We start from the raw sequence: 13,404 nt of genomic DNA, 5'->3' as shown, positions 1-13,404 counted from the left end.
CTAGTCAGCTATACTACTGCACATGCTGCTATAAGTTTCCTGTTCCTTAATGAAAGGGGAAAAACATTTACCTTTTCAACAATGAAAGCTGCAATGATTCTAGAAGGGGTTGCTTCCCATTAATTTAAAAATTGGCTGAATACAGTTGCAGTGCTCCCTTCGAGCAATGATGTCTTGGGGTTTGTAAGAGAACCATGTGACTGCAAATCAAAACTTGGAGGATAATGAACCTAGATAGCGTGAAGATTACGTCTTATAAGGAGCGTCGAGCCAGAAGTTTCTGATGCTTTCCCACTGGCAGAATTACAGGAGATAAGAGAACACATTCACACTCCCACCACAAGATTATAATTAAGGAAAAAAATACATGGGCTGCTGTAAAGAATATTTTGCAGTCATTAAGTACTAGTCAAATCCAGTAGGCTAAGGAGTACTCATGTCTCTTCCTCACATACCTCTAGCCTTCTAAATAAAGAATATACAGGCTGTCAGAGCCTAGAATAAACACACACTCACGTGAAGTGTTTCAGAAGTCAGTGCTCTCCTACATCCATGCAGAGTAAAAGAAGTCATTTAAAGGGACAAATACTTAAAATTCAACATGTAAGGCATACAGAGTTAAAACTCTGTATATTTTGGGTTTCCTTAAAGCATCCAGAAAGAAATTAATTCTGAAACAGATCCCATTTACAGTCTAGATAGCACGTCAGCTCCTACTAAGAGGTAATTGCATGGCAGCTTATTATAGCTATCAGCTTAATTACGAAACATGCCAAGCAACAGTAATAGATCTCATTGGCAAAAGCAAAATAAGCTATTATTACTCCAGCAAACAAGGTTCGGTCAATAGCCTTTCCCCACTTGCAGCTCATGGTCCATCCAACCCAGGCCTGGTACGTGCCACTCATTGCTGTCTTCCCACTGAACAACACAACTCTGCCAAGCTGATCCTCTCAACACAGTTTCAGACTACATATACCCTGGAAGATTTCTTGCCTGTGCAGAAATAAACAAATACAGGCTAAACAGAGCACTGGGAATCAAAGAGAAAGAAAATGCAGAGGAGGTGTGTCAACGATGTCAGATGAATGAGGAACTGAAGGGCACAGACCCTCTCACTGGGAAAGGGCAGAAAGTGAGCAGAATCCCACTGTCAGAGGGGGATAAGACTGCTATAGAGTATTGTATAATCTATATATAGCTAGCTATATATATGTAGCTATACAAATTGTGTCTTGCTATAGACACAAGACTAAGACATCATGCAGCACTAACAGTGATTTTCAGGGAGCCTGCTGATACCCCCTCACTTGCAGCGTTCTATCAACACGGACTTCGACTTCAAATACTTCCCCTTTTCAGCAATACCAAGCCACTAGCAGAAAACTTCACTAATAGAAATGCCATTGCTATACTGAATATAAAGACAATGAAGCTCCCCAGATAACACTGCATTGATTAATCTCTTGAGTCTCATGATCAGAAGAATTAAAAAGACTGCTGTTACTTATCAGCATGTTGCACACACACCATACCTTATGCCCATGCCCATGAGGGCATGGCATATAATTCCCAGCATACAGGAAGAATTACACTTTTGGGGGATTTGTAAAAGCTTAAGAATATGCAGCAAAGTACACTGGAAGAAGAATCTAAGTGATGTAAAAACATTTATCTTGTTATCAGGTTTAGAGATAAATTGTACAATTTGAAGCCTAGCCTCAAAATCCTGGAGCACTTGTACAATTGAGTAAGCTCCAGTCAGTAATGGAAGCTCGGTACTGGAACCAGTGCATATTCACCTACTGGGAACTACTCCCATCTAGAAATAGTGACTTTACTAGCAATCAGCATGATACTCAGCACTTTTTCAAAAACACTTTTAAGATTTTGAAACTGAATATTTGATAATCTCTATGATTTAAGAGGAAATGTCCTATGATGCACATGAAGACAGCAAAATAGTGTAGAAGGAGGGGAGGCTGGATTAGCTCTCAGCAGACAAACCTTTGCCTACCAAATTACTTTGTTTCTGAAATTGCATAGGCACTACACCAGTAATGAGTTGTCTTTTCACCCCAGATTTCCAACTGCAGCAACAGAGAACTGGGACACCGGAGCTAGTACTCAAACTAACAAGTTTTGACAGGTATGACCCTGAGACACCACAACTTTTTTTTTGATGGGCAACTGCCTAAGCTAGGGTTGTACCCCTCAGTACTGTCTGCATATATTTTTTTCTTTCACAGCTGTTTATGTCTATGTGATTTTTGGTACCAATGTTAGTTTGCATGGATTGGCATCTACTGCAATTGGATCACCACATAAACTTCTGACTTGATCCATGTTTTTTCTCAGTCTAAACGTTATGTACAGACAGAAACAGATGCTACAGTTGTGGACACGGCAGAACTACGTAAAAAAAACAAAGAAAAAAAAGAAAAACCACAAAATCAATTCTCACTTTTGTTTTAATTGCTAGTATGAGTGTTTGGTAACTCCTGTAAAAAGCTTGATGTTGCAAACTACCAGATATTTTAGTGCAATTTTACTGAAAGTGCTCTCACTAAGTATGTTTCATTGATTAGGAAATGACAGTATCATCCAGGGAGAAGACGTTTGCTCATATTACCTAACGAGATAAAAGCAGCTACTTGTTTAAGCTTTGTTCAGAGACACTGGAGTTCCTAAGATTTGGAAAAAAGCATATGGAAACACAGACAATTTGAATAGCCCTAACAAAGCAGTTGAGGGCGGCAATTACTCTAAATATAATACAAAATGCTCCTAGCTGCCACAGAAAACCTCATCCAAATTCAGTTTTAAACTGGAAAAAAACCAAACCCCACCACCTCAGGCCTTTATTTGACCTCTTTAAGGGTTCTACCACTCCTGGAATGTTACCAAGTCATCTATACTATGAAACAGCAAACAAAACAGAAACAAACTGGTTTAATATCATTCCAGTGTGTCTCACTACCACCAATCCTTGAGCACACCCAGAGACTTTAGAAAAAAGTAGTGTGCAAATTAGATTTAAAGTAGATAGTGTTTAAATCCAGACCTGCAGTATTTAATGTGATTAGTCTCAGATACGGAAAAAAGTGTATCTTCCATATTTGAATAAGTTAGATTAGTGTAGTGGTTTGGTCCAAAATACTCATTATGACAATAACAAACACTTAAACTTAGTTTACAAAGAGGACTGTAGCTAGATTACGCCCTGAATGGAAGCAGCTTTGCAAGCCTCAGCAGCATCAGGATGCCCTGACTGAGCTGCTCCAAGATTTATCAGCGTCTTCCCACCTTCCTAAACTCCTTCCCACAAACAGCAACAATAACTGTTAACTTTCTTTTCATCTTGACAGAACGTATAGTAATAATAACGACAATGACAATACTAATAATAGTAATAATAATAATATCACCACAGAGAGGCTGGGAAAGGCACAAGTCGGTGATTAGAGCACATAGTGAGGTTTGTAGTTCAGTAGTTACTCAGTAACAACACCCGGTCAGAACATAGCTTTCGCTTTTCAACTCCCCTATCCAGAAGTACCCTCCTCCCTGAAACTCATCCCAGTAGCCCAATGTTGAAAGAACTAAAACATAATAAATGCTTTACAGCGACACCCAGAACTGTTACTGTAGTTTTGTTTAGGCCACCAACAACCTCTTTGACATTGCAATGCAGCTCCTGAAGGAAATAAGTGAGTCTTCCAGCCTAGGAGAGGCCGGGCACATGTGTCCAGCCAGGGGGAGTCACGCTGGCTCTGCCCAGGACCTGGAGGCTGAAGGCTTACATGACCGCGACGCCGCGCAGGGGCAGGACTTCGGCCCGGGCACACTCGCTGCGAGGCACGTCAGGAACTGCCGGGGCACAAATCACCGGGTCGGAGCGCGGACGGGGCGCCTGCACTTTGCCACTGCTGTCAGCACCACTAATCCCAAGAAACGAAGGGAGGGCCGTGCAGTGCGGCTCTCCCCTCTGAGCCAACACCTTGCCTACCGAATGTGACACCGCAGTGGTCGGGAACTAAGCACAGGGCTAGAAAACACGTATTTTGCGCCAGCCGGTTCCCGGAGCGCGCTGCATCACCGCCAGGCACACAGCCGCAGGCAGTGACCGGCGCGAGTGGAGCACAGCGGGAGGGGCGAGACGCGGGAGAAAGAAAGAGTGACTGCTCCGCGGCAGCGACATGAGCGCCCTCTCCGACCCCGGCCAGGGCGGGCAGCCCGGGGGGCCGGACGATGCTCGGGGCCGGGCGGCTCCCGCGTGCCCGCCATGGTCGCCCCCCGCGCCCAAAGGCGGCGGGACGGCAGCGCCCACCCCGCCCGCTTTCACTTTCTTTTCTGGCCCCGCCGCCGCCCCCAGGCTGCGCGGCCCCGGGCACCCCGCGGGGAGCGGCTCGGGGCTGCCGGGGGCGAGGGGGGCAGCCCCGGCCAGGCCTCCGCCGTCCCCCCCGCACCGCCCCGAGGCCGGGCACCCTCGCTGGCGCCTCGGGGGAATCTCCCAGCCCCGGCCAGGCGGGGAGGGGGCCGGCGGCGGCGGGGCCGGCCTGGCTCGGCGCCCTGCGGATGGAGCGCCTCGGCGGGTCCGGTGCTCGCAGAGGTGGACCCCCTCCCGACTGCCCGTGCCCACCTTGTAGGAGTCGGTGGCGAGGAGGATGTTGAACTCGGCCCCCGCCGCAGCGCACTCCATGTTGCCGAGCCCCGGGAGGCGCCGCACGGACAGAACCGGGCTGCGCCGCCGCCGCTGGCGCTCGGAGCGGGGGGAGCGCGGAGAGAGGGGCCGGGGCGGGGCGGGGACACGGGATCGCGACCGGGGGGGGTGGGGGGGGGGGAGAGCGCGTGGGGGCGCTGATTGGCTGCGCCGCTCTGCCGCCGAGGGAGGTGCCGTGACGTCACCGCGCGGAGGGCCGGGGCCGGGGCGCCGGGGGCCTCTGATTGGTCCCGCCGCCGGTCGGTGCAGAGGGAGGGGCGGGCGGGGAGCATCCCGCGCCGCACGTTCTCTTTCATTGGGTCTGGGCGGGGCCGGCTCGGTGACGTCACCGTGCGACCGGCGAGCGCGCTGTCGCTATTGGCCGGCGGCGCGCGCTCGGCTGAACGGGCGGTGGGGCCGAGCGGGGCGGGAGCGGCGCGCGCGTGCGCGGGGGCGGGGGGGGTCCGGTTTCGGTTCTCGGCGGCCGCCGAGGTTCCGGGAAAGGGGAGGCGGCGGCACCGGCACCGCCCTCGCCCTGGCTCCGCGGGGGGACCCTGCTCGCTCCCGCATCCTCCCCCGCGCCCGCTCCCGGCCGAGCTGAGCTCCAGGGCGGCCGCTGCGCTGCACGGGCTCCTCTTACCCAGGGACTGGGGCTGATGCCCGTCTGCGAAAGGACCTCCCGGCCTTCCAGAGCACCCAGCTCTCCATCCACCTCCACTGCCGGTGTTCGGCACCGGCTGCCTCAGTGGAAGAACATGACACTTTTTGACAGAGAAGACTTCCGAGCCCTCTCTTACGTCGCTGTTGAGCAGCGATTACAAATAAAGTTACACCTGCTTTCCAAGAGCTTTCTTTTATACTCATTATAATTTTAACTGGTCTTCTAATTCGAGTAAATACTTGAGGTTTTTGAATCGTATTTGTCTGGTATTTGACTAGAGGAGGAAGAGGAGGCTTGGGTGGCTTTATCACTCTACCAGCACCTGACAGGAGGTTGTAGCCAGGTGAGAGGCGGGTTCCTCTCCCAGGGAATGGGAGAAGAGTGCACGGCCTGAATCTGCACCTGGGGAGGTTCAGGCCGGGCATTAGGAAGAATTTCTTCGCAGAAAGGATGATTAGACATCGGAATAGGCTTCCCAGGGAGGTGATGGAGTCACCGTCCCCGGAGGAGATTGAGGAAAGACTGGATGTGGCACTCCGTGCCGTGGTCTGGTTGACACGGTGGTGTTCGGTCATAGGTTGGACTCGATGATCTCAAAGGTGTTTTCCAACCTAATGGATTCTGTGAGCCTGTGAATTGTTCTGAGACAAGAGAGCACTCTTTTGGAGCAAGTAGCAAATACAGTTCCTGTCACAGCTGTGGCTCGTCTGTGACTGGAAATGGTTGTCTCACTCTCTGCTAATCAGGCATATGGAAAAATAGCTAACTGTTAACAATGCTACTCTGCTGCATTAAAAAAGAGAAAACCAACAAAAAACCAACCTGGTCAGTTAGCCTTTTCTGAAAAACCATTGGTGAATTAGCACTTCAGTTGTTATTTGATGGTATACAAATCCAATAACTGTATGTCTACTGTTCATTAATATGATTCAGAAACATTGGGTTTCGCCAGTCAGATTTTGGTAGAAATAAGAATGTCCAAAAAAATTGCAAAGGGTAAGACTGGAATGAGATCTAGGTATTTCTGGTGTCATTCTGTATAGATCCTGGTGTATCCATAATGCCACTGTGAGCCACATTAGTTTGATTACCCTCGTGAGTCCCTGCTGACCTCAGCATGCTCTTGTTTTATGCCGTTCCATGTGAGAAAACCACTGGGTTTATATATATAAATACATATACCTTGCCCAGAGAGGCTGTGGGGTTTCCCTCACTGGAGATATTCAAGAACCATCCGGTCACAATTCCATGCCATGTGGTCTAGGCTGACCCTGCCTGAGCAGGGAGGTGGGACCAGATGACCCATTGTGGTCCCTTCCAACCCTACCTATTCTGTGATTCTGTGAAACTACTTTCATTAGTTTTCGTAGGAGGGAAAGGGTTTCCATAGCACAGGAAAAGGTCTGTGAAGAAGTTGGAAACATTAAGAGACTACCTACATCAGGAGTTTCCTGTACACTTCCGTCTTGTTTGAGTGCTGTTTTTCAATAAAATCTGCTAATAGCAGTGGTAATTGCTGTTATTGCTATTAGCCACCACGAACTTGCAACTAATTCTTGTCTCAGATTTTCTACTCGCTTTTGTTCAGTCTCATGGACACAAAGTTATCTTCTTACCCTAACTTCCCCATCAGAGCAAAAAAAAATTGAAATTTTCATTTTCTTTCTAAGGTCTCTCTGTAGGTCTTACCCTTTTTTTCTCTGTCTTGTTTGTTGCTGCATAGACAACCCAGTCTGCTCTCTTCCACTGGCCAAATTTATCTAAAAGTGCTTGCTAGTTTAGAAAGCTGCTCTACTTTTTCCACATTCCCCTTAAACATAAAAGTATTTTTCTGAAATTGTCTGGACTTTTCCTTAATTCCTTCTGAAGATTCCTTTTGTGGAGTCCCACCAATGTGATGACATGATCATGGAATAATTTGAAATTATCTTTGTATACAAATCTCCCATGTTTTGTCAAAAAACTTTCTTCTGAGGTGTCACATCAGGATATTGCCCCTTAACACATCTTTTATCTGTATTGTCTGTCCTTATCTTTTTCATGGTGAAATTTCTCTGCTGCAAGGGACAAAGCGTAATTTATTTTTTTTTAAATTCTGCTTTAATACAAAACTGATTAGTAAGAAGAAAAGTTATTTTATCAGATCAGTCTTTTATCTTAATTTCAGCAAGAAATTGGAAAAGTCAGAAAAGTATTACAGGGCTTGTTATTTGGTTGTTTGGGGGTTTTTTTGATGGAATTTCTCACCACAGAATTCTGCTGATATATCTTCAAGCCTTCAATAGAATAATTAATGATGATTTGCTCAGACAGAACTTTTGTCAGCATCTCCTTCCTACTCCTGCTGGCTCTTTCTTGTATCTTACAATGTGCCAGAACTTGATTAATGGTTTAATTTAGCTCATATGAACATATCTTAAGCTGTATCTGTAATGAAATATTGTAAAGTTAGGGCATTTCAGAGTATTAATAGAAAATGGTACTATGCTAAACAGAACTATGTTAAATCACTATTTGCTAGGGAGGAGGACATATTTTAAGTTTGGAGAAAATTAAGTACAACTCTTGCAGCAGTAGATGGTGGGAGTACTGTTACAATGTTGGAAGAGAAATAATCCTGGGAAACTCAAATACTTGCTTTCTGTGCTGTATCTGTCATCTATTATCTGTAAAACCGACTTTGGACTGTTCAGCTGTCTTGTTGAAATCAGGATTTGTAATGTATATGGGGCTTAACTTCTCCCTCCAGATTGAGCCATACCAAGGAATAATGTTCTTCAATTTAAATGCGAGCTCAGCTAAATTGTTTCTGATACAATTTGCCTACTGACAGAGTTGGAGTTCTTTAACAGTTATCTTCCAAAGTTTTCCTTGGGCATGTGGAAAGATTTCTAGAGGTGCTTGTTTAGATATTTTTAATCAACAAAGCTCTAATGGTAGCTTTAATAAATTCATGTTAATCCAGGGACATGTTTTGTTCCCCAGGGATTTCTGATAATAAATCTTTGTAGCAGAATTGTGGAGTCAGCATTTTATGTATATAAAGTCCATAATATAGTCTGCTACTGTATCTGGAGGAAAACTATCCTGCAAATATATCCTCAGGCTGATGTCTTAGGAGGAATGCAAGGACAGTCAAATTAAGATGAATATTACATTAAATCCTTTCTTTGATCGCTACTGCAAAACTTGGTATTTATTTCATCTATCTGTGAGAGTCCCATCACCACTGTGTAGAGGATCTCTCTGACTGGAATTTCTGCACACACCATGGTTATGTACAGGGTGTGAATTTTCTTCTCTAGTGTTTCTGGTTGTTTTGGTTGTTAATTCTGAGCCTGAACCAATCCCCTGTGCTCCCTTTATCTGGGTGATAATTCCAAGGCATATTGACAGATTAAATGTCAACATTGTTTCTTAATACTGTTGTTTTTCTTTTCAGATATACTGGCAAAAGGGCAGAATTTTAAATGTGCTTCTTTGTGTTTGGCGTATCTAGTACTTGTGGTGGTGTTCAAGCTTACAATTTTTGGTAACAGGTGCCTTGGTGCCTGGTGGCCAGACTGGTGCAGCTGGAGTTTATCAGGTGTCTGTCACTTGCCACCTCACTGCATATGGTTCTTTGCTATGAAGCTGTAAGGAAAACAGAGTGGAGCCTGTAGACATTTTTCCCCCAAGGCTAAACTCCTTTTATCCTTCCTAAAGCTTCCTGTCCTACGCCATTCTGCAACATCTCAATTGTGTTCTTGTAGTGTACTTTCATCTTGGATACGTGGCTGGGAGTCCAGAGTAAATCAATGCATAATTGGTTAACACCATCTAAGCAGATTTTAATGTGCGCAAGAATTTAATTCTCATTGCTAAACCATATCCCTCAATAGTCCTGTTAAATAGTATCCCAATCACAAGGAATCATGGAGAAGTAGATTCTTTTGCATAGAAGTGAATAAAAAGTTCTGGCTCATATTCAGTGAATGAAGCAGACCTAGTGTTTCTACCTTGTAGTTTATAAAAAGGCTTGTGTAGAAGTTTCTCTTTAAAAATGATGGGCTATGCAGATTGTATGTATGAAAAACTGACTTGACTGTATGTATGAAAAATAAGAGCAATTTCTTTATCTCTGCGGTATATAGGACAACGTTAAATCTGGTGCAAGATTATGTTTACAGGAGATGGCAAATTCTTCTGGTGAGCAGTCACATCAGATTATATGTAATTTGACATTTAGATCTTTTGTTTATGCAAGTGTATATGTATATATATACACACAATCCCTAATACTCGTTTGAAATACTGCTTGATGGTCTGTCTACAGACCTGTTCAGTCCATGGCATAGCATCTCTCTTCTGAACTCCGCCTACCAAGTGGTGTTTCTATGACTGCAGGACCTGGGTCACAGGACTTTGGCACAGCTAACCTTCACATGTTTGCCAGTTTTTGTGCTTCTGAACATGACTCACAGCAAGCCAGCTTTTCTTTACATCTTTTTAAGAACTACATATGGCCACTAGGTCTTATCCTTGGAAGTCAATGCCTGTGTTTCTGCAGGGACTTGTATTGCTAGCCTTCCAGACATGCTGTGAGACTTCTTGCCTTGACTTTTGGAAGAGGTGAATTTCAGATTGTGGTGATGGCTTTGTATGACACCACATAAATTGTTATTTCTTGGCGTGCATTGCATACCCAGTACTGAGATGTTTGCATGTTCTTCAAAGAGTAACAGAAGTTCAGTCACTTCATTGCTCAGAGTATTGTGAAGCTGAGGTAGCTTGAAAATACTGTCACACGGATGGGTGAAATGACACAGGACACCCTGAGATTTACTGTTGCAAAGATGTCTGACTGGTTCTGAATTGACACTATGTATCTAGCACAGTTCGCCAGTTTTGGCTGTGTCCCAAGGTGCCCTCTACCAAGAGCCACTCATGTGGATCTGCTGTCTATCTTTTCCATGCTGGAGTCTCCTCATGAGATGGGTGACAAGTAAGTGTTGCTCATGGGTGTTTGAGTGCATCTGTCTAGCATCAGCTTGGATCAAAAACACCCTTCGGAGCAGGAACTTGCTGAATCTAATGCAGCTTTATAAAGGTAAAGGTGCAAGTCTTGCATTTCTGGGTTTTCTTGGTTTTGTACTGTGGTTCAGATATACAGTTGTATGGAGCTGGCTTGGGTTAGTAAAGCTGGTTCTTTATGTTCCAGGTCATATAAAAATGGCAAAACTGCTTCCTGAACTGACACCAAATGCTGTGTAATGTTGTTTGTGCAGCACTGTACCTGAGCCAATAAACTCTGTAATAGTAGCCTCTGAGCTATACCGAGTGTGTCCCTGGCACAATTAATGTGCAACTAAAATAAGCCTCTGCAGCTGGTCAAGTAATGGCTGTGGAGTATGGGATGCAGTGCAGGAAGGGAGCTAACAGGAATATTAGACTCAATCACCTGTACTTTTTCCACACACCAAGGTTCCCAAACAAACAAACAGCTGAGTCTCTTTTTCTTTTGCATAAAGTGAGTACAAAGAATTTTCTCTGCCTCCCAAGCCAAATATCCTCCACTTCATTATAGTGATGAGTATCAGCTTGGTCAAATAAAGTAGAGTTCATCATAATGAATGCATCTGATTTTTATAGGAAAAGGAATGAAAAATTTCCAATACATTTATTTCAGGATTCAGATATTCTTCTAAATTGTTTCTTCAGCAGTTTTCGGACAATGCAGAATTTGTGATGTTCTGATATAGTGTGAAGATTTTACTGCTGTTTATCTAGAGTTACGTTTATAATTTAATCAGTGTTTACTGCTCTGGAGTAAATGCTGGGTCCTCTGGAGCTGAGACCATTTCTAGTTATGTATTTGTTTATCACCTGATGTGGTGAGGGTAGATTCAAACCAGAGGCTCTGCAGTAACACAGTAACAACAGCAGCTACAGAGGCTGCAGGGCATAACTGAGCTTTGTGTGTTGGAGGGATCAGAGACCTGGAGCTAAACTGACTGACTTCTGTTTTGTATTTCACAATACACAGTGTGTATTCAGACACAGAGACAGACACACAGTTGTGTGTCTAGGTGAAAATACAAGTTCGACAACACTTCTGCAGCACATGCAAAGTTCAGCTAAGCTGCCACAGTTATGTCTGAAGATCAAATGCCGCCTGTTCTGTTTAGAAATACAGAAGATGACTTTCTAATGATTCAGGTCTCTATTTTCAATCTAGCAGGATGAAGGTTCTATTTTCTTCATTTGATTTGTACCTTCTGTGAAGGAAAGGAAAAAAAAGAAAAAAATGGAACTCCCTAGAAACATCAATTACCCAGAATTTCTTTTTTCAATGAGTAGACAGCATGAAAGATTTACATATTTACTGATTGTCCAGTTTCTGTAATATTCATGCTGGCTTTGCAGGAGAATACCTGAAGCAAAACAAGATAAATCAACACATTTGTAAAAAGCAGTAGAGGGACAGACACGGGGCATTTTGCTAGAACCCATCAGTTAGAGGAGTTACAGTTTCACAGTTTATGACATCAATCAGTGTCCTCACATGAACTTCAGCCTTGAACTGTTTTTTCTCTGGGCTTGTGTTAACATGCTCAAACACTTTCTAGTTCAGTCTGATCCTGTAAAATGCAGTAGTACTACAGTGAGCTGCTACTGACTTCAGTACACTCAGGATCTTGTACACTGTGTCTTTAAAGAGAAGGGGGAAAAAAAGAGAAAAATTTATTTATTCTTGCTAAAAGAATGGTATGGAGGGCAAGCTCTACTATACAGACAGTGTTGCGGCCAAAAAATATCACAAAGTTATAATATCTATTCCAGTGTAAGTTTAAAGAAATGTGATTTTTTTTCCCCCAGCATCCTTCCTGAAAGGGAACTGTGAGGTTTATCAGGGAAATACCTTTCTCCCGTTGTTCCTGAGGAGAGTGAATATAAATTGATAGGGATTGGACAGAGCCCCAAGCATTGTCCATTCTCTTAACAGTGCATCACAGATTACAGTTTGACTAGGAGACAAATCAAGACCATTTCAGTCGACAAGAGTATTTGTAACTGTGGCTGGGGCTGTGATGCTGCATAAGGATGCAGTGCTGTTCTGCTAAGTCATCCCAGCTGCAGGTGAGGAAACCCAGCATACAGATGCAGGATCATTTCTGCTCCCTCTGAGATGGTGCATGCAAATTGCTGTTGGACTGAGCCATTCCTTGGGCTCCTTCTGTGCAGAGGTTGAAATTGTCTAGGAGAACACCTTTGAAAACAGGGACATCCTCATGGAAATTTATATTTTTGTACTTTGTTGCTTCTTAAGGTAAAAATGAAGGAAAAAGATTTATCTTTAGAATATTAGCCTAAGCTGATAACAGGCAAAAACTGCCTCGGGTGCTTAAATTTAGGATGTTAGCAGTCTGTTGACTTGAGCAGGATTGAAATTGGCGTGTTTGGTGAGTAATTGCAAAAATTATGAAGTTGTGTCTAAGTACACTCATTTGCAAAACTGGAGATCTTTCTCTTTGATGTCTTAAACATAAATGATCTCTGAAAAAAAGTTGCTGGATTTTTTTAAAGTGATCTTACACAATATTTGCACGGCACAGGTCACTGTGGTTCCCAAGGTCTCTGTGGAGAGATTTACCTGAAATGCAGAGTCACTGGAGCGATGGACATGCTCCTAGAGCACTGCCCTGCAATCCTTACAGTGTAGAAGAGATGTAGATTTCTTCTTGGTCTTCTTGTAGACCCAGTCCACCCTCAACGCTCTGCCCAGAGCACAGCCAGTGGGCTGGCAGCAGCCTCAGTCACCGGGGCTGGGGCGCAGGGTGGGAGCCCCAGCACCGCCCTTTGCTCTGGGGCTGCTGCTTAAACACGTGGGGAATTTTCTACTCCTGCTGTCCACATGGGAAAAGATTGCAGTTGCATTTTGTGAAGAGCTTAATCCCATTAGTGTGCAAGGAGCATGGCCTAGAAATGCGCTCTGGATGTAAGCAAAGGAATGGGCTGAGGAGAGGCAGGCACTGGGGTAGTCAAGCTGCGAGCATGCACA

At 44.6% G+C, this 13,404-nt stretch overlaps 1 protein-coding gene across 2 annotated transcripts in view; it reads right to left on the bottom strand.

Moving 5' to 3' along the window:
- NAMPT (nicotinamide phosphoribosyltransferase) overlaps positions 1–4,800 on the bottom strand; it is a 30,798-nt gene extending 25,998 nt beyond the window's left edge. Inside the window, exon 1 of one of the 2 annotated variants that reach the window (XM_032106281.1) lies at positions 4,643–4,800. In XM_032106281.1, the coding sequence (XP_031962172.1) occupies positions 4,643–4,702 (60 nt within the window). In that variant the 5' untranslated portion in view covers positions 4,703–4,800. The remainder of the gene's footprint in view (positions 1–4,642) is intronic. The other variant, XM_032106282.1, reaches the window with a different exon arrangement.
- Between the last annotated feature and the right edge of the window lie 8,604 nt (positions 4,801–13,404).

Source organism: Corvus moneduloides, chromosome 4, assembly GCF_009650955.1.
Source record: "Corvus moneduloides isolate bCorMon1 chromosome 4, bCorMon1.pri, whole genome shotgun sequence".
Lineage (NCBI taxonomy): Eukaryota > Metazoa > Chordata > Aves > Passeriformes > Corvidae > Corvus > Corvus moneduloides.
The sequence above is the reverse complement of the archived record's forward strand: the minus strand, read 5'-3'. Positions and strand labels throughout refer to the sequence as shown.